Source organism: Myiozetetes cayanensis, unplaced genomic scaffold (genome assembly GCF_022539395.1).
Source record: "Myiozetetes cayanensis isolate MyiCay16 unplaced genomic scaffold, myiCay2020 scf22, whole genome shotgun sequence".
In the NCBI taxonomy this organism is placed as follows: Eukaryota; Metazoa; Chordata; class Aves; order Passeriformes; family Tyrannidae; genus Myiozetetes; species Myiozetetes cayanensis.
In genome coordinates, this window is record NW_026087434.1 from 384,513 (window position 1) to 410,078 (window position 25,566).

General features: G+C 55.8%; 3 protein-coding genes across 6 annotated transcripts in view; 1 reads left to right on the forward strand and 2 right to left on the reverse strand.

The window, feature by feature from the left end:
• Positions 1-5,150: 5,150 nt before the first annotated feature.
• SOCS3 (suppressor of cytokine signaling 3) lies at positions 5,151-7,697 on the reverse strand. The gene is made up of 2 exons (XM_050319512.1): positions 7,586-7,697; positions 5,151-7,001 (listed from the first exon to the last, which is right to left on the reverse strand). Exon 2 carries the CDS (start codon positions 6,932-6,934, stop codon positions 6,305-6,307), a length of 630 nt encoding a protein of 209 aa, XP_050175469.1. The 5' UTR covers positions 6,935-7,001; positions 7,586-7,697; the 3' UTR covers positions 5,151-6,304.
• Positions 7,698-8,903: 1,206 nt separating this feature from the next.
• Positions 8,904-25,195, forward strand: PGS1 (phosphatidylglycerophosphate synthase 1). Of its 3 annotated transcripts, XM_050319076.1 has the most exons (10): positions 8,994-9,344; positions 12,832-13,021; positions 13,366-13,443; positions 14,314-14,413; positions 15,079-15,268; positions 15,591-15,769; positions 16,666-17,199; positions 20,682-20,830; positions 22,862-23,004; positions 24,729-25,195. In XM_050319076.1, the coding sequence occupies exons 1-9, from the start codon at positions 9,169-9,171 to the stop codon at positions 22,979-22,981; spliced, it is 1,716 nt and encodes a 571-aa protein (XP_050175033.1). In that variant the 5' UTR covers positions 8,994-9,168; the 3' UTR covers positions 22,982-23,004; positions 24,729-25,195. The 3 variants fall into 3 exon arrangements, 2 of the variants coding, with proteins under 2 accessions (XP_050175034.1, XP_050175033.1); XR_007629314.1 differs by lacking the exons at positions 22,862-23,004; positions 24,729-25,195 and adding an exon at positions 18,690-20,081 and having other exon boundaries at positions 8,904-9,344; positions 20,682-20,812; XM_050319077.1 differs by lacking the exons at positions 22,862-23,004; positions 24,729-25,195 and having other exon boundaries at positions 8,904-9,344; positions 18,690-20,810.
• Positions 24,449-25,566, reverse strand: part of DNAH17 (dynein axonemal heavy chain 17) — a 32,793-nt gene continuing 31,675 nt past the window's right edge. For both annotated transcript variants that reach the window (XM_050319075.1, XM_050319074.1), the window contains one exon: positions 24,449-24,910. In XM_050319075.1, the coding sequence (XP_050175032.1) occupies positions 24,663-24,910 (248 nt within the window). In that variant the 3' untranslated portion in view covers positions 24,449-24,662. The remainder of the gene's footprint in view (positions 24,911-25,566) is intronic.

The following is a 25,566-nucleotide window of genomic DNA, read 5'->3' on the forward strand; positions in this document are numbered from 1 at the left end:
CCCTCGGCAGCTGCTGCAGCTGCAAGGCTGGGGCTGGGAACAGGAACCCCGGCGGGAGGTTGTGCAAGGAGGGGGGACCCGGGAGGGCACGGCCAGTGTTGAAATTCCACACTCTTACAGAAAAGCCCCCGAGCAGAATTCCTGACAGGGGTGATTCATCCCCCACTGGAAGTGATGACTTTGCCTCTCCAGTAAACACTCCTCAGCCCAGCAGGGTGCCACTGCGCCCTCCTGTCACCCAGCTGTGGGATGACCCTGCTGAGGAGGGCTGAGGTGGTGGGTGGGTGGGAACCTCTGGGCAGCAGAGAGATGGGTGCTGAGGGCAGAACTGAATCCCTGGCTCCCTGCCCCAGCTGCTGTCAAACCTGGTGCAGACCAGTGCTGCTGCCAGGTGCTTTGGGGGGCCCGTCCCCTGCCGGTGAGGGCACACGGGACAGCCCTTTCCAGGAAGCGCGTGAGGGCAGACAGGCTGCGGAGTTCCCGACAGCAGCTCTGGTTTTAATAACAGCAAATCAATGGATGCCCGATTCCGGCCAGAGCAAACTCTTGTGCTTCCTCCCTGGCTTCCCCCACTGGCGGCTTCCCTGCAGGGCAGAATGACCCAGGTGGGAGCCCCAACCTTGGCCATGGCACGTGGGGCTCCAAACGCTGATGGCCTGTGCCTGCCCGTGCTGCCTGCTGCACCCTGTCCAAGTGTGCTGCCCCCGCCCAACCTCACTGTAGGGAGGGGAGGTTGGGGGTCCTCGGTGCCCCTGCCCGCCCTGCTGTGTCCAAGCCCCATGGAGGTGCTGCCTGTGGGGCTGCTCTGTGGCCGGGCATTCCCAGCTGCTCCAGCCACTCACTTCCCCAGCCCCGCGCTGTGATTCCGCCTCCTCCCCATGGGTTTGCACAAATCTCCCGCTCGCTTTGTGCTTGTTTTGAGAACAGATTAGTCATGGCTCTGAGCTGGCTTCCAGCAAATGCACAACAGCACCATGGAAAAACGAGAACAGCAAAGTGATGACTCAGCAGGGCTCCTGCTCCGTCCCTGGGGTGCCAACTGTCCCTGCTCCCGATGGCCTCGGGCATTGGTGAGACCACCCAGGGATGTGGCAGCCTGGCCAGGGTGGGTGGTCAATGGCGGGAAAGAGTCAGGGCAGCGCCTGCCTGGAAGCTGCGATGGTGGTGTCAGGGTGGGACATCAGGTCCCTGGGGGTGACCTCCTCCCCTTCCCCTGCCCCCTCCTGCACCCAGTGGGTGGGGGCTCCCCTCTGGCCTGCCGGCACCTTGCTGCCCTGAACCCCCACTGCACAGGTGGCCAGAGCATCGCGCTGCTGGCAGCTCCAGCTCGGTGCCCAGCAAGGCTGGTGGGTGCTGCAGCTGCTGCAAGGATGGGTGGCTGCCAGGACCCCGCGACAGACTGGGGATCCCTGGCTGTGTGGGCTCAGCAGTCAACCCTGGGCACCGGGCCCTCCCATCCAGCACCTGCACGCCAGGGCAGTGCTAGTGACGGGAACTCCCGGGGCGGGCCCTTACCGTACCTCACACCTCGCTCTGCAGCCCTTCCCTGCCCTGCCTTGGCCGGCTGCCTGGCAGCACAGAGTGCTGCCAAGCCTCCCTGCCAGGTGGCTTATTGTGATCCCATGGCGCTGGACACCAACTGGTGTTGGCTGCCAAGGATGAACAATGTAATTGCTAGAATTACTGTAAAGTGCTCCTATTCCCACTCATTAAATGCTGAGACAGGGCCCCTGGGTCCTTCTAGGGAACATCTGCTCCAGCTGTGCCCTCCACCAGCCACACTCCCCATCCTCACCCACGTAGCACTACTGGCGTGGGCTGGGGTTGTTCTCTGCTGATGGCCCCTGGAGCCATGGGACAGGCAGAGCCCACCAGGCTGGTGGGGACATTCAAGCCCCCCAGCACTGTGCACTGGAGAGAAGGTGGCAGGTGAGGAAGGCAGGGCTGGACTGCAGACACGGGGTCCCACATCTGGGAGCTCCATCCCCAGCCACGCGTGTGGCACTGCCATCACCGGTTCCTGTGCTGGGGCTGAGGCCAGGGCTGATGTGAGGCCAAGGGATGGTCCAGGGCTGGGGTTTGGCACCTGCCCATAGCTGTTCTGCTGGGGTCATCTGAGAACTCTGCGCTGTGCTGGGCAAGCACACCCCAGGCAGCTGGCAGCCTGCTGCCAGCGCACCCATGGGGCTCCCATGACGTGCCACGTGCTCAGCAGTGACCGCAGTCAGAGGTCGGCACCTCCCCGCTCCCTGTGAGTGCGGGGGAAGAGCAGTGAGGCTCTGGGCCCGAGTCCCTGCCGGGCAGCGCAGACCTGGGGCTTGGGGGCCCCGGGCAGCACAGCTCACGGAGCTGCTGATGGAAGGAGTGAGGAATCCACAGCTGCTGGCTCTCTAGTGCTGGTTGTGTGTCTGGCTGGGGAAGCAGCAACAAAGCGGAGTTTCCATGGGGATGTACACAGCCTGCTGGGCTCGACTGAATCCTGAAATACTCCCAGGCCTGGACACGGGGTCCTGCTGCTGCCCCCTGCTCCCCATCTGCTCTCAGCTCTGTCTGGCCCTGGGAGAGTCAGGGTCTGGCCAGCCCCCAGGACTCCCCCAGCCACCAAAGCTCTGGGGCAGGTCACCATCAGCTGAGCTGCTGCCAGGACAGGTACTTAGAGCAGCACAGTGTCTGGGCAGAGGCCCAAGAGGAGGGCCAGTTGTGGAACTGCAGGGCTCCAGGAACATCAGGCTGCAGCCCTGCTCCTCCTCCAGCCCAAACAGTTGTTACCTGTCCCAAGCCCACAGCTGGGGCCACCAGTGCCGGCCCCGGGCTGTGCCGTAGGGGCCATGCTTGTTCTTCCCAGCAGCAAGACAGCAGTAGATGTCCCAGTCCATGTTCCCAACCACCCCTGTGGCCCTGGCCTGTGGAGGAATTGCCACGTAAGGAGCAGGTGGTGCCATTTACAGTAAGTCCTCAGCTGCTGCACAGCCCTTTCCTGCATCCTACTGGGAAACGTGGCAGTAGATGTGGGAATATCCTGGTGCTGTGGAGCCAAGCAGGAGGAAGTGCATGAGGGGAGTGCTGCGAGGTCTGGGTGTTTGTGGTGACCTCCCTGCCTGGCTCTGCTGCCCTAGTGCTCACCAGTGTTGCTGCCCACTGCTGCCTTCCTCGGGGTCCCAGTGCAGGGCTGGGGAGTCCTCGAGAGTCTGTCCTGCTTCCCTGTGCCTGGCTGGGTTTTGCCTCATGGCTGGGGTGCTGGCAACAGAGCCGTGGTGTCGGCTGAGCCCTCCAATGCTGCACTGCCTGCCATGCCGGGACCGGCTGCCCATGGCAACCGCTGGCTGTGGTGGTTTCCTGTTTTGGATCTGCAGAGGCTGGTACACACCAGAGCAGGTTTCCTGCACCCCTGACCCCATAGGGTTCAGGTTCACCATTCCAGTGTATACTTCCTTTTTGTCAGTAATGAGACAGTGGTGTGATGGGAAGCATCAGTGGCTGCCCAGCACCCCATGGGGAGGCCAGGCTGAGGCAGGATAGGGGGTTGCAGAGGTTGTGGGGCAGCTGCCTGTCCCTTCCTGACCACTTTCCTCGTCAGGCTCTCACTGAGTTCTGCAGCTCTAAGAGAGACCCAGGATGTGGGGATCTACAGGACCCTGATATCCCAGCCCTGCTTCTGGAGCCCTGCCCAATTCCCATCTGGCTCCTGGCACTGTCACACAGTGACAGGGTCTGATCACCCTGTGAACACTTTCCCCATCCAGAAACCCTCCCAGGGGTGAGCTCAGCTGTGCCAGCCGTGCTGCGGGGCAGAGGGGAACTGGCTGTGGGACACACTTGATCAGCTGCTTACGAAATGTGGGACCAAGTCCGCTTGGCTGCTCCGGAGCAGGCGAGAGGTTTGTGAAACCTTGGGCAGGGATTTGCCCGACGGCTGCCATGTCACTCCTACCGCGAGCTTGGCTTTATTCCAAGAAACCCGTGGGGCTGGGCTTCCCGGACTCTCAACGTGGTTGCAGCACCGTGAGGGAAGCGGCCCTTGGATGGGGGTACCAGGGCCCTTCTGGGAAGTGGAGAAGCCAGGGCTGTTCCCACAGGGATGGGAAGGCTGGGGTCTGGCTGGAGGTCCTGGGCAGGGGCACTGTGGGCAGCCTGGCTGCCCTCTCTAGGGTCAGCTTCCTACTGCCCCACCATGGGGTTCTGTGAAGCCCTTGCCTGCTGGAGGAGCTGAGGGTGCCCATAACCTCCCAGGGCCCTGGTTCCCCCTCCCCTTCTGCACCTTGTGCTGTCCAGGAGCAGTGATGCTCCTGCTGGTTGGGGGCTGCTGTGCCCACAGTGCTGCTCCCACCCTGTCCCTGGCGCAGGGCTGGGAGTCACCGGTGCTACTGGGAGCCCTGACATCGGGGATGTGCCTCATGGGGGATGTGCCTCAGCAGGGCCTGGCGGGCAGCCACCTGTGTGCGTGGACATTCCTCACATAGTTGCAGCGGGTGGCCAGGCAGGCCATGGCACTTCCTGGCAGCCTGTGTGCCATGCTCCTGCAGAGCAGCACCAAAATAGTCACTGGGACTGTGCCATGCCCACAGCCTGAGGCGGCACACTCACCATCCCTCTGCTCTGGGGTGATCCCTAAGGAAAGCCTTTTCCCAGCAGCTGGGGTTCCCCAGAGGGAGAGCACAGTGCACGATGCCAGGCATGATGCCCACAGTGCAGGCCTGTGGGTGCCAGAGGGGCCGGGAAGCACAGGGCGCCTGGGCACAGCCTGCTTGTCACAGCCGGGGGCTCTGGGAAGGTTGTGACGGGCTGACCCCCTCCCAGGGGATCGCTCACATCCGTGGATGCAGCTCCCCAGCTGGGCACTGCGCTGCACACCAGTGAAATGGAGCTGCAGGTTTATTCCCATCGGCTGTGTCGTGCCACCAAGGGACTGTTTGTGGTTACACCACGTGCGCGAGCCAGGAGTGGATCCCGTCCCCGCGGCTCGGCTCAGACATACCTGAGTGCTGGGGCAGTGCTTACGCAGACAGAGGGGCTGAGTCACTGTGGCGGGATCACCCGGCACGGACAGCGGCTCCAGGAAACGGCGCTTACGTGGTGTAAACACATCCCGGCATTGTGCCGGGGCCGAGTGGCCCCAGGGGTGCAAGAGAAAAATCAAACCAGATCTGAGGTTTTTCATTAAAAAATAGTGCTCTTTATTATAAATTATGGAAACATTTCCTTTCTAAATATAAATATAAATATGTGCAAAGTTTCATCTGAGTTTGGTTTTGGTTGAATTTTCAAGCATGGTTTTGCTCAGCCCTCAAGGCTGGAGGTGAAGATGGAATCTTTATAAAAGACAGTGATTCACGTTGGCCTGTAAACATCCCTTCAGTTAAAAAAAATAATAAAAATTAAAAAAAAAAAAGCGAGAAAAACCCAACCACTTCTCTGGGTGGATGCAGAAAAGCACTCATGAGACGACATGCTCCAGGGGATCCTCCCACCACGTTCCTGTGGGAATCAGTGCCCCATGGAGCAGCGTGGCTGGGGTCTGTGGGAGCGCTGAGCAGAGGTGGGGTGCAGCTCCTGGTAGTAAGGGCCCGGGGTCCCCAGGGTGCTCCTTGCAGACACGGTTGTGTGGGACTCAGCAGCGTTGGGATGTGCCACTTCCCCTCTGGCTTCACAGCACATCAGCAGGACTTTCATCACGCAGCGCCACCAAATGATGTGCAGTAACCCAGATTGCGGGACAGGGAGAATATTAAGGCTTAGTCCCCTGGGAAATGGCAACGAGGGAACAAAGGCAGCAACCTCCAAGTCTGGGGCCTGGTGTGAAAAGAGCTTCCACCCACAAGGAGGCAGTAAGAGGTAAAGTACAGTATGGGCAAAAAACACCTTCCCCTTAAAACCGAGGAAAAGCGATCAGGCACTCCTGGGCTCCAGTGCTTTCAGTTCCTGGGGGCGGAAGGAGCTCTCACCAGGACACCACCAGGATGGGGCTGCCGAAGTGCTCATTCCTCTGTGTCACGGGAGCCATCCTGGCTGCCCGGGCCCACAGGAGCTTTGCCAATGGGCTCACTGTAACATCCACAGTCCGTCTGGAGCCATCCCCCTTCCCTGTGGAGAGGAGGTGTCGTGCTTCCTCGGGGGTCCCCCCAGCACCAAAGGTGGCCAGCTGTGCTGGCCACAGCCCTGGGCCCACGGCGGCTTTCCCCAGTCCCCCTCATCTCCTTCCCAGAGGGGGAGGCTCAGCGTGCCCTGTGAGCTCCCACACTGGTGGGGCATTGTGCCTGTCCCTTGCTCTTGTGCTTGTAGCGTGTGACCTTGCTCTGCCGGCCCCTTAAAGGGGAGCATCATACTGGTCCAGGAACTCCTTGATGGGGGCCGGCAGCTGAGTCATCTTTTCATAGGAGTCCAGGTGCCCGTTGACAGTCTTGCGGCAGAGGTGCTGCAGGGTGGAGACGCTAGAGGAGAGCGGGCGGCTCAGCACCAGGGGGATCTTTTCGCCACCTGAGTAGATGTAGTAGGTGCGCTTGGGGTGCAGGGCCCCCCCTGACTGCTCAGGGACAGTGCAGGGCGCGGGTGGCATGTAGTGATGGACCAGCTTGAGCACACAGTCAAAGCGGGGCACGGGCTGGCTGCTGTGGGGGTCGCTCTGCAGAGAGAAGCTGCCACCCTCACACTGGATGCGCAGGTTCTTGGTGCCTGACTCCGTCTTGACGCTGAGGGTGAAGAAGTGCCGCTGGTCTGAGCTGTCCCTGATGAGGAAGGTGCCGGCTGGCTCGGTGCTCAGCAGTAGGTTGGCCTCGCCACCCGTCACTGTGCTCCAGTAGAAGCCACTCTCCTGCAGCTTGCGCACGGTGTTCACCACCAGCTGGTACTCGCTCTTGGAGCTGAACGTCTTGAGGCGCAGGCTGGTGTCGAGGGGGTGGCTCATCCCGGCAGCGGGGAACTTGCTGTGGGTGACCATGGCGCAGGGAGCCAGCTTCGCGTGCTTGGGGTGCTGCTGCCAGCAGCAGCCGCTGCTACACCATCACCTGCGGCAGAGACAGCGGTGAGCCACGGCACCTCCGTCCCCGACTCTCTCTTCCCTGGAACGTATGCACCCTCGGTCCCTGGCTCTTGTCCCCCGGCATCTCCGATTCTACCTTTCCACGACACCGGCACCACCGATCCCCGTCTCTCCCTTCCCGCGGGCACCGGCAGCTCCCGTCCCCGTCTCTCCCTTCCCGGGGAAGCCGGCAGCTCCCATCCTCGGCTCTCCGCTAGCCGGGGGCACCCCTTCTGCCGGTCTTCTGCTCTCACTCTCCGGGGGACATCGCTACCTCCGGCCACCAGCTATCGCCCCGCTGGGGCGCCAGCATCCCCGGTGATCCCCTTCTCTGGGCAGCAGCGGCAACCCCGGTCCCCGGCTGCCCGTTCCCAGCAGCACAGGCATCCCCGGCCCCGGCTGTTACCCCGCCGGAGCGCCAGCATCCCCTGCTATCCCCCTTCCCTGGGCAGAACCGGCATCCCTGGTCCCCGGCGATCGCCTCCCCGGAGGTACCGGCTTCCCCGGTGGCGGGCTGTCCCCCCTCCTTCTCCAGGACCCTGTCCCTGTCCCGTCCTCCCGGGGACGTACCTGGGGCGCGGGAGCCGGTCCGGCGGCGGAGCGAGGCCGGTGCGCGGCGGCAGAGCTGCTGGGGCGGCCCGGGGCGGCCTCTTATAGAGGGCGCAGCGCCCGCCCTCGGGTTCCTGGAACTGCGCGGCTTCTTGTAACGCGGCGGCACCGCCCGCGCCCCGCCTGGCCCGGCCCGGCCCCCCGGCGCCCCGCCAGCCCCTGCTCCGCCAGCCCGGCCTCGCCGGCCCCCGGCCCGGCCCCGCCAGCCCATTCCGGGCAGGGCGGCCGCCCCCGCCCCTCCGCGCCCTGCTCTGCGGAGAAAGGGAGAGCCCCGGCCCGCCTGCCCTCCCCCGGGGGCCCCCGCTACCCCCCGCCTCTTCTGGGGCGCCAGGACCCCGGTCCCGGAGAGGGGTTTGGGTTCGGCTGACGGGGGGTACACCGGATGGGGATACAGGGGAGGGGGTGGGTGACCCCGGGGGGTGAGTTCAGCGAGGGGAGACACCGGAACGGGAGCTGCCGCCGTGCTGTGGGGCAGCGGGTCCCACATCCCCACGTCGCCAGCCCTCATTCCCAGGCCAACGTGCCGGGCTGGCGCCAGCGTCGGCCGCGCTCCCCGGGGGACCCGCGGGGCAACACGGGGAAATCCGCTCCCGGGACTGTGCGGGGGCTCCCGGCTCCGCCGCGGTTCGGCCATCGCGCTCGAACCCTGCTCCGTGCGGCGGCTTCGAGAGCCCCGCGACGCTTCGTGGGGTCGGTGCTTTGGCCGGCCTGGGGGGCCATGTGGGCTGGTGTGGAGCCCGGTGGGACCGAGACCCCCCTGATCCTCGCTGCCCCCTCGGGGCTCTGTCCGAGGGGGTCCCTCGCCCCTCCTCCCTGCCCCCCGGTGGGTGGAGCGGGACCGGGGTTCCCCTCCCCACCCGATTTCTCTGCATTTGGCATTGGTTACGACCTCGCACACAGACCGGTCTCGGTCCGTGGGTTTATTTTAAATAGTTTAATTTTCCCCGGAGGAGCTGCCGGTGCCCGGCAGGGACCAACCCAGCGCTGCAGTTCTGGGAAGCGCCTGCGGCGAACGGGCTGCTCCGAAATGCAAACGAGCCCCGGAGCGCTGCCGGGGCGGGCAGGGGACACCGGGGGCGGGCCGGGGCGGCTCCGGGGCCCCAGGGTGGGAGCGGGCGGGGGGACCTGCGGTCCCTGGGCTCCGCCTCGCCCTGCCCGCTGTGGGGGGACACGAATCCGACGGGGGGTGGGGGTAGGGGGGGTGCGGGCGCTCCCCTCCACCATCGTCCCGAGGGGCGGCGAGCGCCGGTTCCGCCGCGGGCAGGAGCCGGGTCCGTCCTTTCGGAGCCCCTCGGCCGGGCCGGGGCTCGCCCCGGGGGGAGGAGAAGGGAGACCTGAGTGTGACACGGATCGGGCCGTGCGTGAGCCCGTCCCACCTATACGGGGACCAGGGGAGCCTCGTCCCGGCCCCGCCGGATACCGAGCCCTTCCCGAGCGCCCCCTGGCCCCGTGCCTGGGCCGGGATCCCCCGGCAGGCGCGGGCCGGGCCCGGGCGGGGCGGGCGCAGCCCGGCGGCGGCAGAGGAAGCGGAAGGTGGTGTCGCCATGGCAGCGCGGAAGCGGAAGGCGCGGGCGATGGCGGCGGGCGGCGTGGTGCTGTGGCGGCGGCTCTCGGCCTGGCTGCCTCCGGCTTGGCTGCCCCGCGGCCGCCTCGGCCTGTCCGCGCTGCTCGGCCGCCTCTCTGACCGCCTCTCCCGCGGCCGCGACCGCCGCGCCCGCAGGTAAGGACCGGCCGGGCCCCGCCGGCTGCCCCGACTGGCCCCGGGGCCGGGAGGTGTCGCGTTACCGGGGCTTCCCCGCTCGCCGCTTCCCTTTTCTGGTCCGGCCGAACCTCTTGGAAGTGCTGCGGATGGGGAAGGGGGCGGCCCGGCTCCACCTGCCCGGAGTCGGGTCCGGCTCTGCTCCGCAGCCCCCTTTAGCCCACCCCACTGTCCGATCGCCCTTAGGGCGACAGGTGAGTTTCATTTCTCCGTCAGTTCCTGTTTTCTGTCGCTCGGGCGCTGGCCGGGGCCAGGCTCCCCTCGGCTGTCATAGGGGCAGCACAACCCGCGCGGGCCGGGGGGTCGAGGAGGGCGAGACCCCCCCGCGGAAGGGACCGAGAAGAGGTGTCGGTCCCGGCCGTGCCAGGCAGAGAGGGCTGAGGGGCAGGGGACGCTCTGCCTGGCGGTGTCACCACGGTGGTGGAGTAGATGGATCATCAGTATGCTCTGTGTTCTTGGTTAAACCAAGGAAATTCTTCCCACACCTCTCTTGGTCTCATCAGTATTTTTAGTATATTTAGATAAATGAGACTGAGCCCTGGAAAGCGACTACTGAGTTCGAAGAGCAACAGTGCAGATCCCCATGTGTGCGTGGGTGAAAGGACAGCGCCGTGTCCCACAGTTTCACTTCACCTCTGGCTCTGCAGATGGGGTTTGATGGTGAATAAGAGTTTCAGCTCCGTTGTGGGTGTCTGTACGAAAGCCATGTCTTTAAAAATAGAACACGCACCAAAAAATCCCTCATTTCTATTTTGGGTCAGCTTTTTATGCAGAAGTGGTCTGAGGTGGTTCCTTTTGGTTCCGTTTTCTCTTTTCGGTTTCCTCAGTGATGTGGAGCAGGGATGGGAAGGGCTCCCCCACCCCATTTTCTGTTCTTCTGAAACCTGGTTTGTCACAGTTTGGAATTTTGATGATTTCTTCATAATGTTATGTGGTTTCTGACAGTTGTGTATGCAGGGTTGGAGGGACTGCTGGTACTTGGGTACTGAGCTGATGTCAGTCACCAGCGGGTAGAAGCTGCTGCTTTGGGAGCTGGTTGCTGTGCCAGTGGTTCTGTGGCTGGAGCAAAATACAGATTTATCTGATAATTCTAGAAGAGAGTAGGCTCCCAACACTGAATAAGGTGTAAATTTCAGTATTGGGTTAAAAAATCAAACAGTGTAGACACATTGTAAATTCTGTAGGCACAAAAAATATCTGGAGGATGGAATTAGTGGCGATCAACTGAATTGCACAGAATTAATCTGAAGGCTCAAACCTTCAGAAACACAAAAACAGTGGTGGTGCTGCTGGTTGGTGTTCCTCCAAATGCTCCAATCAGAGCCCAAACGCTCCAAGCACAGCCTGCAGCCCCCAGAGCTGCCCCAGGCAAGGCAGGCAGGTGCAGGGAGGCAGGTGTAGTCGGACTCGCAATTCCAGTAGTCCTTGCCAGAAGATGGCTTCTGGGAATCACGTTTCTGGAAAGCGTCTGCTTGGTTACTGGTCTGGCTTCTGAAAGTGTAATTCGATTGGCCAGTGGCATAATGTCTACAGTATTCATCTCTGTTGATTTTTATTGTAAAATACATAAAATTTACCACTGCTTCCTTACTGGGAATAATTCCAGAGGATGTTGTTTGTGACCCACGGGGCCAGGTTAGAACCTGACTGTGCCACTGCTCTGTGGGCCAAGCATTCGGTGCATTTAAAAAACCCATATTTCTGGATCCAGTGTGAATCCCTGTAGTTCTGTGTGCTGTGCTGCCTCGTGATGGTGGAGCAGTGGAAATCTGTTCCCTGTTTGTGGCCTGTGAGATGTGACATGAGCAAAGGTCCTACTCAAGTTCTGTAGAGGCTGACGAGAATGTGTCTGAAAAATGGTATTTCTTGTGTTTCTGTTCTGCTTTGATATTTCTGGCACCTTTTAGGGGATATTTGCATTGTTTTTAAAATCTTGTGCTGGTGATCTGTGTCACTTCTGGGTGTGCAGGCTGAGGCCAGTCCACATGATCTGTTGAAACCCGCCATCCCAGGAATTCCTGCGCAGATTGACTCAGATTTTGGTGGCGATGAATAGTTAGTGACAAACTCGTGGATTTTCCAGGAAACACCACTGCAAGTTGGTTTCCTTGTAAGGGTGTTTGGAAATCTTGTGAAGATCCAGGGTTGTATCATGAACCAGATGAGTGAAATCATCTTCCTGGAATCTGTGGTCATTTGGGCTCTGGACTGTGGTAAAACCCAAAAGTTCCTTGTAACAAATTCTGGTAAAGGTTGTAATCAAGTTTCTTCGTGGTGTGTGGTGGCAGTGGAATCATAAGGATGTGCCACAGGATGGTGGCTGCCTGCTGTTCCTCGGGTCAGACCAGCCACTCCAATCCCGTCCCCACAGCCCGGCTCCCGCAAGCAGGGTTTGCAGACTGGAACGATTCCTGTCGGGTCTGGGGATGCAGTTCAGTCCCTTGCTCATGGATTCCTGGATCTCATGGGAAGTGCTGCTGCTAATTGTGTTGAAATGTGGTTTTGTCATGTGGACAGAGTCCTGCTGGGGGTTCTTGTATGACTGGATGAATTTGTATGTGTGAAACCTCTGGAGAGAAAAAGTTGCCACTTGCTTCCTGTCACCCCCAGCATGACGCTGGCAGCAAGCTGTTTTTCTCCTGGAGTGATTTCAAGGGAATTAAATTTGTTCTGAAGTGTCTTTTTGAAGAATGAGCTTTCTGCTGTTTCCCTCACAGTTTTGTGAGGTTTGCAAGGGAAGTCGTGATCCTCTCCTGTACCTGTGTGGAATGCTGGCAGCATTGATGGAGAGGGATGGATCCCTGTGGTGGTTCGTGGCGTGTTACTGCTGAGATGCACTTGCTCCTTTCGTGGGTCATTCTTGAGGTGTGACTGCCCTGTCTTTGCTGGGGCTTGTGCTGGGGCATCTTGTGTGCTGCAGTTCTATTTTTGGATAAAATTAAGGGATTGAGGCATTTTATACTTTAGAGCAGTGTGTTCTTTAAACATCTTTACCTCAAACAGGAACAACTTCAGTCCAGCTGGGAATGAAGCTGGACATGAGGGGAGTGTTGGCCATGGCCAAGCTGATGCATGTGTAATTCAGAAGTGGCTGATTACAGGTACAGGTGGTACCACTGTAGCACCCACACCCTCAGTTTCTGCAGCTCCCAGGCTCCTTCCTTTCCTATGTTGTCCTGAAGAAGGAGTTGTTTCTCCTCATCTCTCTACCAGCTTGGGGAAAGAGTTGGTGATGTTCAGATCTGTTCTGCCATCTTTTGCTTGTGTTTCTGTTTCTACATTTGGCTTTGGTGATCCAGCTGGGATTACAGAAAGGGAAAGGCATTCTTGCCACTGTGGATCCCTGCCATGTATTGGCCCTGGCTGTGGCTCTTTCTTTACCTCCTTGGAGGCTTTGTGGGAAGCAAAGCCTCCACCATAAAGAATTTCTCCATCTTTCTTTCCACAGATCATCATGGCTCCTTCTAGCCCCGCTGCTCAGCCCTCCTGTTCCAGTGATCACAGCCCCACCATGTTCACTCTGTCCAGAAGGAGCACACAGGTTCCAGTGGATCAGGAATCTGGTCCCAGAGTTTGGGATCTCCAGCTCACACGTCAAGGTGCTTTCGTCCCCTTCAGAATTCTATGAACTCCTGAAGGTAAGGCTCCAAGTTATGGGAATGGTTTTGATACAGTCCCAGTGTTGCAGCTGCTACCAAGTAACTGCTCTTTTAGGGAATAGTTTTAGCTGCAGGGAATGAGTTCCTCAGTTTCCCAGGAAGCACTGATTTCTTCCTTGAATTTTGGATGCAGCAGTGGTGCTGCTGTGGCTCTGCAGAGCCCTGTGTTTCATCCCTATCCTTGTGTCACCCTTTCCTCCCTCAAGGCCGGGGAACCAGTGTGGAGATGTGGCTGAAGTGATCCTCCTGGGGCACCGCTGGGCCTAGGCTGATGGCTCCTGGGGACCCAGCGTGAAACTGAACTTGTTTTCTGCTACTCCCAGGTGCAGATCAAAGCAGCCAAGCAGCGGGTGGTGATGGCCTCACTGTACCTGGGAACAGGGCTCCTTGAGCAGGAGTTGGTGAGTGTGGAAGGGTTTGGGAAGGGCAGGAAGGGAGTGCAGGGGAGGGATGTGGGAGGGAGGCACTGGGCATTTCTGGTTTAGACCTGGTACAGAGCCAGGGAACTGCTGCACTTCTTCAGGGGATGGTGAGCCTGGGCCTGTTAGAGGGGACCGGCCTGGTGTTCACAGTGCTCAGGGGGCTTTTCAGAACCTGTGTCATAGGAATCTGTTTTTCCTTGGCATTTTCTTGAACATGATTCAAACTGTAGGTGTAGAGTGCTGTGTTGGGTGCTCCAGGTGCAGAACACAATTCAGGATTGTCTTTCTGCATGAGACCAAGGTCAGCTTTGCATTTTCTGTTCTTCCCTCTGGAAACAAATCATTGTTGCCAGGGGCTTTAGGGAGAAACCTGGCCTTGGTCAGGTTCTGGTGTTAGGATGCAAATTCTCTGGCAGTGCAAAGGTGGACAGAGCCTGCACAGAATTTGTGCCCAGCTTTGTCTGCGCTTGCACACAGGATTTGAATTTGCATGTGACAAACAGCCTTGTAGTTAAAGAATAAAACAGCCTCTGCAGTGAACTCCTACGAAGGTTTGTCTTTGGTGATGCAATCTGTGATTTGGGAATGATGTTGGGATTTTTTCTGCTAACATTAATTGCTCTTGGGAGGCCTGAAGAATGTGGGCAAGTAAAACTGAGGCCTTTTGATCTGTGGCTTTAGGCTGACTGAAGCTGCCAGGCTCGCAGAGGCTGAACCGGCTGTGTTTGGCACAAGAAGGAAGGACTCACACCAGGCCGTGGGAGCTGTCCTGGCCACAACCTCCTGCTGCTGAGCACTTCTCTTGGAAAGCTTTATTTGCTTTTGTAATGAGGAGAACTCTCTCTGCAGGTGGATTGCTTAGAAGAAACGCTGGAGAAATCGCTGGAAGCAAAAGGCTCACCTGACCTCAGAGTTTCCATTCTCCTGGACTATACCAGGGGCTCCCGGGGTAGGAATTGTGCTTTGCTTTTGTCAGAGCCTGATTTTACTGTTAGGCTGGAGGAACTGTTTTTTCATAGAGGCTGTCTTGGCCAATTGGACATACTTGCTTAAATCATGCACCTTTCAGTATTTGCCTTTTGCATTCTAGAACTGCATATTCCCAGAAAATCTTCAATCTTAGCAGCTTTTCTTCCAAAAATAGGTGATAGGAGCAAGAAGGGCCAAACTCCTCTGTTCAGCTTATGTGTTCTTGCTTGGTTCACTTGTCAGTGCATTTGCCCTTATACCTCATGCTCACTAACATTTCCATTTTGAAAGGAGAGTGGGAATTGTTGGAAGCAGCACGCCGGAACCTCTGCAGTGACTCTTGCAGATGTGTTACCAGTGCTGATGAGGCATGATTAAGAAGCTTGAAAGGTGTCAGACCTGCTCTGTGACTGATTCCAAGGCCCATTCATCCATGAAGTTCTGGATGTTGGTTGCAGTATTGATGTAGTGCAAATGAAAGTGATTTGGAAAAAAAACAAAGAAAAAAGGGAAAACCAGTGAAGTGCCAGTGAATGGGATGGGATGGGTTGGGCGCTCACCTTGTAACTGTAACTGTAACATGGAGGTGTGAAATGATGTGTCCCATCTGTGTGATCCTTGTATGAAACTCCCTTTCTCTCCCAGGCAGGAAGAATTCTCGGACAATGCTGATCCCGTTGCTGCAGCGATTTCCTGAGAAAGTCCGTGTGTCCCTCTTCCACACCCCAAACTTGCGTGGACTCCTCCGGCTCCTGATTCCAGAGCGTTTCAATGAGACCATAGGGCTGCAGCACATCAAGGTGTATCTCTTTGATGACAATGTGATCCTGAGTGGGTGAGTCCTGCTGCCGTCTGCTGGCATGGTTCCTTTTGCTGGGATTTGGGCAGGGTGTCTGTGCTGCCAGAGTTATCTGAACACCTGGACTTTCCACCGGGATCCTATTATTGCTCTTTGGAGATGGGAGAGCAACTGCAGCTCTTGTTTATGAGATTCTCAGATGGAAGAGAGTCTTTCTCAAAGGGAAAAAAGAAAGATCTCTTGGGATTCCAAAGGAAACGGACAATTTGTGCTTTAGTGCGGTTATCGCAAAGTAAGGCTGGGGGGTTGAGGATTCCTGTGCCCACACTCTGAACTCGGTTCTTCCCTTTCTCTCCAGTGCAAACCTGAGTGATCTGTACTTCACCAATCGGCAGGACCGCTATGTCCTGCTGCAGGACTCTCCAGAGATTGCAGACTTCTTCACGGAGCTTGTGGATGCGATTGGAGACGTGTCCCTGCAGTTACAGAGGGATGATACAGTCCAGATGATGGAGGGGATGGTACACCCATACCGAGGTAGGAGAGAGCTGTCTCACCTGGTTGAGTGATGGTATCCAGGGGAAGGGAGTGACAGCTGGGATTTAAGGATGACTTGAATTCCATCCACTTGGGAATTTCTGGGTGCCTGACCGTTGTTCAGATTGTGGGGTTTCCTGTTTTGTGCCATCCAGTATTAAAATCAAGTTTGCTCAAATTTCAAGACTGGGTCTGTCGGAGTTTTCCCAGCACAGTGGCTGTCACAGGCTAATCCAGCAGGGCACACAGAGGCTGGAAGTAACTCTGCAACTGTCTCAGTGCTTCCTCATAAATGTGCTGCTTTTAGCCTTAAACAAGAACTTTAATACCTTGAGAGGTTTTTCTGATATTAGCAGCTGCAGTTTCGGGTGTTCTGGGTGAGTGCGTGAGCGGTTCATGAATGTGGTACTATTGTTGGCAGTTAATATTTTGTAGTAGAGTTTGTTCCTGGAATCAAATGGGAATTGGATCAGGAAGACCGGGAACAAGCACAGAAGTGGGCAGAGAAGGGCAGCCATGTGCCAGGCTGATTGCGTCATCAGGTTTTGTCCTGGCCTTGCACTGCTGGGTGATGTAAGCGTATTCTGGGGGTGGGGGTTTCTTTGTGTGTTCCAGCTCATTCTTTGTTGCCAGTTTAGCCTTGTCCTGATCCTTTCCTTTCTCAAAGGATTTTTCAGGCTGCTACCAGTTGCTGAATATTTCTCTTCTGTGACGTAGCTCTGCCAACCTTGAAACAGCTGTTTTGGGCCTCAGGACAGAGAGTCGTGTCCGCTCTGCGTTGGCTCCTGTTTGTTCCCATATAGGTGTCCTGACAGTGTTTTTCCTGGTATGTAATAGGTGAAACATAGCTCTGTGCCTGTAGGTCTCAGACATCATCTCTTGGCATTTTCCTGCAGGAGACAAGGTTGCTTACTGTGAGATTGCCAACCGGAGGGTCATGGAGGTCATCAACTCTGCCCGGACACGGCAAGAGCTCCTTCATACCAAGACTTTCCACAACAACCATGCAGGCAGCTCCCTGTTATCCCAGCAAGGCTCTCAAGCATCTGGGGGTCTGAAACCAGAACCTGACACCTGGATCTATCCATTAATCCAAATGAAACCTTTTGGTATTCAAATAGATGAGATGGTCACAGAGACACTGCTGACCGAGGCTGAGCGGGATGCCAGGATATACCTCACCACTGGCTACTTCAACCTGACTCAGGCCTACATGGACCTCATCCTGGGCACGAGGGCCGAGTACCGGATCCTCCTGGCCTCGCCAGAGGTCAATGGGTTTTTTGGTGCCAAGGGGGTAGCAGGTGCCATCCCTGCTGCCTACGTTTACATTGAACACCAGTTTTTCAGCGAGGTCTGCTACCTGCAGCAGCAGGAGAGGGTGCAGCTGCAGGAGTACTCCCGGCCCGGGTGGATGTTCCATGCCAAAGGTAAGATGTTATTGCAACGGGACTTACTCAGAGGTATGTCAGAGCTGTGTGTTTGGATTGTGCAAGGAGAAAGGGTCTGGCTGAGTGCCAGTCTGGGCTTAACCTTCAAAACACTCCTTCAAGGTTTGAACAACTTGGTTGCGTAAACCTGAAGGATTTGAATTGCTTGGGGGACAACTGTGCAGTTGTACCTTGCCTCTGGATTTCTGGTTTGATACAGCCCCAGGGATGATGCAAGAGCTGTCCCTGTGTGGCATGGAGGCACTGCCTGGATGAGAAACATGATGCAAAGAGAAGGAAGCATTTGGATGTGTTTATGATGCAGTCAGGGCTGTGGCCTGTTTCTCATGTCCTGTGGTCTGGTTTCAGCAGTCAGGAGTGCAGGCTCTGCTGGGGACCCTGGAGCAGGATCTGGGACAGGGGAAGGAGGGGACCTGCTCCTGAGGCCACCCCGGCAGCCCTGGCCGCCGTGTTCCCTTGGCAGCAGGTCTGGGGGATTTGTTGCAGCTCCTGTGCATGGCACACAGGGGTGTGGTGTGTGAGGAACCGCGGAGTGTACATCTGAGAGTCAGGGCAACCAGAGGGGAAGGGGCTAAGGAAGGAACATGGAGTGACAGATGCAGTGAGTTAATGAATGATGTCCTCGGGGTCTTCTGTAGGAGACCCCACATTCCTGCTGGATACAGTGTGCCCAGCTCTCACAGGATCATCACAGTGCTCGATTGGAGTGTTTGGCTGTGAACTGGAGCATTTGAGTTGGGATAAGAGCATTTTGGCTATGATTGGCTGTCACTGGAGAGGTTCCTCTTTTGGAGAGCAGCTCTTAATGGTTGTGAGAATGCCTTCATGTCCCTGCTTCCCACATGGATACTCAGAGGAAGGAAGGTTCAGAGGTAGTGGGGAGGGAAAGCTGCTGAGTCGGCCTTCTCTTGACTTGAAAATCCACAGGTGTTACCGGCTGCCTCTGTGTTGAAACCACAAACAGATCTCAGGGTGTCGTGCTCCTCCTCAGTGCTATCGGGAACTCAGCACAAGGAAGCCCTTATCTCAGGCAGGGCAACCCAAGGGAGGTGCCTGCCCACCTGCCTGGGGTGTCCTGTGTCCTCCAGGAAGAACTTGTTCGAGCAGTGTGTGGTTGCATGTTTTCTTGGCATCGCTGACTGCCAGTGGGATGTGATTTGGCATGGATTGAGGTTGGAAGCGTGGGCTGCTTTTCTCAGCTACCAAAGAGCATGTGGCCATCGGTCCTGTTTGGACCAGCTGTCCCTCCTGGGGTAGTGCTTTGGGCTCTCTCTGGTGTGTGGTGTTCGCTGGGAGAGGGATGCAGGGCTGGGAGTTCAGCGGCTCCAGTGCCTGGCAGGGTGACAGTTGGAGACATTTGCTCCATGTTTTCGTTCCTCTTCAGAGTGCTAGAAGGATCAGTGTGTAGCTCCTTCTCTGGCATGCTCTGCACTTGGCAAATGCTTTATTCACTGGGTTTCCTTCTGCAGGAGTCTCATGGTGTGTGTGGCAGAGAGGACAAGGATGGAAGAAGGAAGGCAGAAACCTTGGAGATATGAAGAGCAGGTGTACATGGAGCACATGGAACCTGGCTTCTGGCCGAGGACATGAGATCCCCAGCAGCCAGTAGTGCCCACTGGTGCTTTCTCTGTGGGCTGAGACATGAGGCACCCTTTAGTCTCCCACAGGATCTGGCTGACATACCTTAAACCCTGTAGCTTTGCTGCAGACCCCTCCTGCTCCCCTTAAAGCATTTACATCTGCACAGACAGCATCAAGTGGTGTGTCCCCAGGGATGCCTGTCCTCAGGGATGACTGTCCTGGGTGTGTTTGGTGCTGTGCAGGTGTAGCAGAGCACAGCACAGGTGTGACAGCACCGTACAGGTGTAGAAGAGCTCTGCACAGCCATGGTGCACGTGTGAGCAGGACTGCCAGCAGCTGTCGTGGTGTGACACCCTGAAGCCTACCTGTGCTCTGCTGTGTTCCCAGGCGTGGTGGTATGAGTGACATGGGTATGTCCCTTGGGTTCAGAGTCTCTTCCAGGCAAGTGCTGGTGGCAGGGTGCTGGGCATGTGGCTCTGTGCTGAGAGATAAACCCTGTTACTGCTATTGACTGGTGCTGGGAAACTGCACTTCCCCTTTCTGGAAAGGTGAGTCACTGTTTGAGCAGATCCTGCCAGGTGGCCATAAAAACAGTGCCACAGGACACTTGGGAAGGTGAGGAACCTGTTCCTTGTAGTTACTGCCTGGGCAGAGGTCTGACCAGCAGCTGGTCAGGCACTGAACAGCTCCTGGCAGGGTCCTGTTTGGTGACAGAACATGCCAAATCTCTGTGCCACACGGGTGCTCCCCTGGGCTCCCAGAGCCCACGATGGGCTCTCTGGCCCCTCTGTGGTGGGGTGAGCCCGTAGGGGCCGGAGATGCTGTGGCCTTAGGGCAGTGCCAGCTCCGTGAGTGTGTGCTGTGGGGGCGGGGAGGAGGTTACAGGAACTGGCGGTGAATCGGCAGCGTCTTACTCAAGGCATTCTTGGAACTGCTCTGGGGCTGAGTTAGGAAACTTGCTGCTATTTTAAGGCTGAGGTGGTTTTTATGCTACGGGTTCTTTGTTGCAGTTTGTGACTGGCCATGGGGATAAGCCTCTACCAGGGACCCACCCAGGGCTGTGCTGAGGAGAGCAAATGCTTCCTGTCTCCATTTGTGCACAGAGTGGCCATGCAGCCTCTTCTTGGCAGCAGTCCCGGCTCTCCTGTGGCTGTTCCTTCCTGCCCTGCTGCAGTGGTGTGTTTGGGAATAATGTGTTGTTTCCATCTTTGCCTTGAAAATCCATCCTGGGCTGTGTCCTGACTGCTCTCTGTGCGGGCAGAGCTGTGGGAGCTGTGATGGTGAGTGGCTGCAGGGACCAGGTGCCCTGGGAAGAGTCTGATCTCATCCCGAGTGGCTCCTCAGGAAGTGAGGGAGTGAAATAATTTGCACTTCTCTTCTGAGTCTCTATTTCATATGAATTCACCTGTCAGAGCAGCCTCTGCATGTTACAGTCCCAGGAAAGCAGTTGGTCTCTGGGACAGGCTGGACAGGCCTGTTTGCCTGGGGCTCTGGGGCTGGTTCCTTCACTGAAATTCCGTTTATCTTCTTTCAGTGTTTCTGAGATTTACCATGGTGCAAAACAGCCTCTAACGCAGTGACAGGGACTTGTCCTGAGTTGTTTTGGGGCAGTGTGTCCTTGGGGTTCTCTTGAGGGTGCTGCCCCCCTGGTCAGGCACTCCTGGGTACAGGGTTTGGGTCGTGCCTTGGCATCCCATGGGTCACATGCAGTGTCACAGCCCTGTGGGCTCTGCTGGTCTGCCTGCTGCTCTCAGGGTCCTGTACAGAATCTGTAATCCACATTTAATGGTTTAATTCCCTTTGAGTGAAGGGACAGTGTGAGCCCACCTCGGCCATCCCCTCAGGCTGCCACGCTGCCTCTCCTCTCGTTTTTCCCACAGGCCTCTGGCTGTACCTGGCTGGGAGTGACCTGCCCTGCCTGACCCTGATTGGCTCTCCAAATTTTGGATATCGATCAGTTCATCGTGATTTGGAAGCCCAGGTTGCGATAGTGACAGAAAATAAAGCCTTGCAGCAGCAGCTCCATCAGGTAAGCAGTGGATTCTGGGGAGGCAATGGGGATGTTGTGCTTCTGGGTTACACAGGGAATGCTGATGACGCAGTGGCAATAAAAACATCCAGCTGTAATAACTCAAAAGCTGCTGGAGCATGAGGAGTCCTGAGGAGCTGTCAGTGAAGTGACTATTGATGAGCTGCCTGCTGTGAGTGCCCAGTGCTGGGAAATGAGGCTGTAACAGGAAGGAACGTGTGTCCCCAGTGACCTCGGATACCGGGAGTGCTCAGGGCTAGATGTGCAGAGAGTGTTCAGGGTCTGCTGGCTCCTCTGCTCACCGACCACACTGCACCTTCTGGGCCTTAATCCCAGCATTTGGGCATTGCCAAGGCTGTGCTGTGCTCTGGGGTAATGAGGCCAGACCTTGGAATGGTTGAACTTGGACTAGAAGAGGATTTCTGAGCTAGTTGGGTTGCCCAGGAAGTTCTATGACATAATTCATATCTTGAATAATAATATGACATTATATAATATTGAGACGATAATTTTTCAGTGGTTTGATGTTCAGTGTCCCAGGGCTTTTCTGTGCTGTTTTTGATTTAATTAGGAAACTTGGAGTGCTCAGCAGTTCTGCTCCTGCTCCAAGTCCTGCCTAGTTCTGTAACTGTCTAGACTCCGAATCTTCTGCTAGAACTGACTGTCCCAAGTTGTTTCTCCTGTAGTGCTCTGCAACAAAGCAGATCGGTTTGGTGCCTCTGTGTGACTTGGGGACCTTAGAAACGCACTCTGTGAGGCAGGTCCTGGCAGAGTTGTCTGCAAGATCAATGGGAATTGCCCTCTTGCATCAGGGCTCTTCCCCAGGATGAGTCAGAGTGTATCTAATCAAAAACAATTCTATTACTGGAAGAGTTGCTTGAATATTTCAATTCATATCTTGCCTCTGCTTGTTTCTAATGGAAGGGGAGAATCAATGGAAATGTGACACAAAGGAATTTTCTCATACAGGGCTGCAGTGATCTCATTCAAAGGGCTTTAAACCATTCCCGATTGCTGGAAGCTGATTCTGAGATGGACTGGGTGTTTACTTTCTGTGGTCTTTTTTAGAAGACAATCCGTTCCTGGGATGCTGCCACGAAATCACTTTGTCTGTGTAACATTTAGTTCCATTTTAAAAATGTGTGCTGAGATTTGGGAAGAAATGTGAGTGGTCTAGGTGCCTGGATGCTCCTCTGAATGGACTGAGCTTGATTCAGGGAACTGGCCTTGCCTCCAGCGCTCAATCCTCACTGTATTGCGTGGCCGTGGAGCAGGGCTGACTATAGCTCTTGGAGCATTTGAGGGCTCTAAAATTAGGGTGAATTAGCACATGAATGTCTTCCTTCTGTTGTTGGTTCATCTTTTTGGTGTTGCTTTGCAGTACTTGGTTCCTGCTTACCTGTTCCACCCTGAATTTAAGTAGTGCAGAGTATTTTCTACTGTTTGTGACAGCTTCACTAATGAGAAGAGACGATGAACAGACTTCCAGGACCTGTTCTGCTCCTCGTTAGCCTGCAGATCCTGAAACCTGACTGGCTGTGCTTACAAACCCACTTACCTGTGATCAAAGTGCTTCTCTCACGTGCTGTGAGCGTGTGTTATCAGCAGGGTGGTTCATTTCCTCCCTTAGCAGTCGGGTACACGCTGCGGGGGCCCGAGTGTTTCTGGTAATTTAGCTGAGATCACGACTGCACATTCATCTGAAAACGCGGCGCCTGAGCTGTGTCTAGAAAGAGCCGCGTAAGCCGGTCCCAGGAGGTTTGGGTGAGGTTTCCTTTTCTGGCAATTACAGCCAGGAATTGAGGAGTTTTCTGAAACAGAAGCTCAGCTCTTGCAACTGTGGAGCACAGAAAGGCCAAACCCTCTGCCCTTACTCTCTGTAGAGTTTAAATTGCTAATTCTTGAGGAGAAATGATGCAGCCTTTTGGCAGGATCCCTGGCCAGCTCTGTGTGAGAATTCACTTCTCTTAAAGACCGTTATATAATATAACACTTGGGATTTACTGCGATGATGTTTCTTTCCCTGTTTAGGAGCAGGAGCAGCTTTACCTCTGCTCAGGTGTGGTCTCAACATCAACGTTTGAGCAGCCAAATCGTTATGTGAAGCTGTGGGTGAAGCTGGTGACACCTCTGATCAAGAATTTCTTTTGAAAGAGGAAAAACTGCTGCTTTGGGTGAGTTTGTTGCCATTATGGGGAATTTATATTGTGCTGACTGCAGTGAATAGCTGTAGTGCTCTGTCACATGGAAGAAAGAGACAATGGACACACAGATGATGTGGGGGAAACCAGGCACATCTCTTTTCCTCTGAGATACTGACTGCCATGGACTGGGATGTGCTCAGTCCAGATTGAGTTTCATCTGCTAAAACTTCTGGATGGGTCACTGACAGAGAACCCATACAGAGTTATTTCCCACGACCCATACAGGGCTATTTTCCATGCATGGAAATAAACCTCCCATTTCTGAAGTGTGCCTTTCAGAGTTTTGTGGAGAAGGACTGTGTTTGTTTTATCTTGACCAGCCAATAGAAAATGTTGCCGGAATACCTAAAATGTTTTGTCGTATCCAGTCAGAGCTTTGCTTTGCCCCTGTAGGTGTTGGTTGACAAGGGCAGTTGGTTTTGCTTTTCTGCTTTGTGGTATCCTAGGTTTCCTGGCTGTTTGACTGCCCCATGACTCGAGCCCTTCTGAGCTTCAGAACATTGCTCTTGGACTGTTCCTGTGCATTTGGCACTGGTGTGTGTGCCCAGGATGCTGTGTGTTCCTGTTTTATTAACCTAACTGTGGCCTCCCCCTCAGCCAGAAGTCAGGAGTGCCTGACTCCTTTACGTTCAGATGTGTTAAAAGTGTCTTTCATGAGTTGTGGAGGGGCAAGAGAAGACTTTTGGTGCTGATGTGGGTTTAGGGTGTTACTGAAAATGGGAGGCTTGAATCTTAACATCCTGAAAAGAAAGTGGTTGGAAGCCAGGTAAAAACATGTGAGAGCGCAGGCTGGGGCTGCTCTGTGTCACTGGTGGGGTGTGAGCAGGGGGTTCTGATCTGATAGTGCCACAAACAGAATTTTTGGCACCTAAGAAAGGCTGAGGGTAAGTGTGAAGCTCGGTAGTAACTGATGATAAATGCTGCTACTCTATAAAGAAAGGAGCAGCTCTCTTTGCCTGCTCTTTGGGCTTCTCTGACCATGAGCTATGAGGGAAGCTTTAGGCAACTGTATTTTAGTACTAATTGTTCAAATATTTCACAGGGTGGGATTTTGGTGAATTGATTTATGCTAAAGGGACAGGCCTTGGCCCTAACATGTGTTACTGTTGATACAAATGATTTGTTGTAAAGAAAGGACAGAGTAGGTTCTATACCCTAGAAACAGAAATAATGTACCTCAGAGAGTGACCTGTTTTCAGCTGGACCTTCTCCGGGTTGTGGAGGTGGAGTGTGAGTGAACTGGGCTAAATCTGCACCTTTCTCCTCCTGTCTGCTCCAGCCAGACACGTGCTCTGTGCCAGGAGTGTGAGGAGTTTCTACTCACTTTGCACTGAGCCATCACACAAAGAGCTGTGGGAAGACAGAGAGCCAGGAGAGGGAAAAGAGTCGGCCACTTATGTGCAGTTGTTCCGTTTGGCTTCCCACGGTGGTCTGGCTCCCCACCAGCACCACATCAGAAACCACCAGTGGAAAACCAGTATCCGCCCCGAGAACCCCGTGTGCTGCAAGAGCAGGGTCCACACGGCAGCGCTGCCAGCATTGGTTTTATTGATACTTTGCTAAAATGGTTCTGAACTACACAACTTTTACAAGTAAAAACATTTGCTGTCTTCCATTGACATTAAAATTCAGGCCTCTAGGAGCAGAGCCACACCAGCCAGGACCCACTTGGCAGCTTTTTCTTTTGTCTTCAGGTTGAAGGTCCAGACGTAGGTGGGCCCTCGCATCCGTGTCTTATAGACGGGACATTCATAGATGTTGGTGGTGTCCACGCGGTCCACAGGGATGGCTCTGAGCAAGATGACTGGCATCGTGGGCGTCAGCTCCTTCAGCAGCGCGTCCGCAATCGACCCTGAGGCCACATCCCAGCGCGCACCTGCAACGTGACAGCGGCGTCACGACCCTCACAGCTGCCCGGGGTTCTCCCTGCAGGGGCTTTGTTCGGAACTACTGATGGGTGGGAGCTGGAAGGTGAAGGTTGGGTAGAGCGGCTCGGTAGTGGTTAGGGCTGACGTGTCCTCAACTCACTGTGACCCAGGACTGCATTTGCCTTACTGTGTGTGGGATGTCTGAATAAATTCTGTCCCCACCCCTCCCTTCAGCTCGGCTTTGCATGGGAATTGCAGAGCTGAAGGTGAACTAGCTGTGGTGGGATCTACCACATGCTGTCCTGTGTGCTCTGTGCTCTTGTCCAAGCAGACCCTTCAGCTCCTCTGCTGAACTGCCTCCTTCCCCCTCATTGCAGTAGTAATTATTATAGGTTTGAGTTTTCCAATTTGTCTTACTCGTACATCAAATAAGAATGTGACATATTTAATCATTACAGCCCTGGGGCTGCAACCACTCCAACCCTGGGGCTCATGAGCTGCAGCCTGAATTGCCAAACACAAGTTTCTGGTTTGTAAAGGCTGCGTGGTCCCCGGACAGTGCTGCCCTCAGCTGGTGTCTGAGTCTGGAGCCAGGGCAGGGCAGATTGGCCAGCAAGTGCCACCACCTGCTCAGCTGCAGGAGGGAGAAGGACTGAGCTGGTCC

Coding starts and splice junctions, on each gene's coding strand:
- SOCS3 (XM_050319512.1), bottom strand. CDS start 6,934: ATGGTCACCCACAGCAAGTTCCCCGCTGCCGGGATGAGCCACCCCCTC.
- PGS1 (XM_050319076.1), top strand. CDS start 9,169: ATGGCAGCGCGGAAGCGGAAGGCGCGGGCGATGGCGGCGGGCGGCGTG. Junction 13,022..13,365: donor AATTCTATGAACTCCTGAAG/GTAAGGCTCCAA, acceptor TGCTACTCCCAG/GTGCAGATCAAAGCAGCCAA. Junction 15,269..15,590: donor GACAATGTGATCCTGAGTGG/GTGAGTCCTGCT, acceptor CTTTCTCTCCAG/TGCAAACCTGAGTGATCTGT.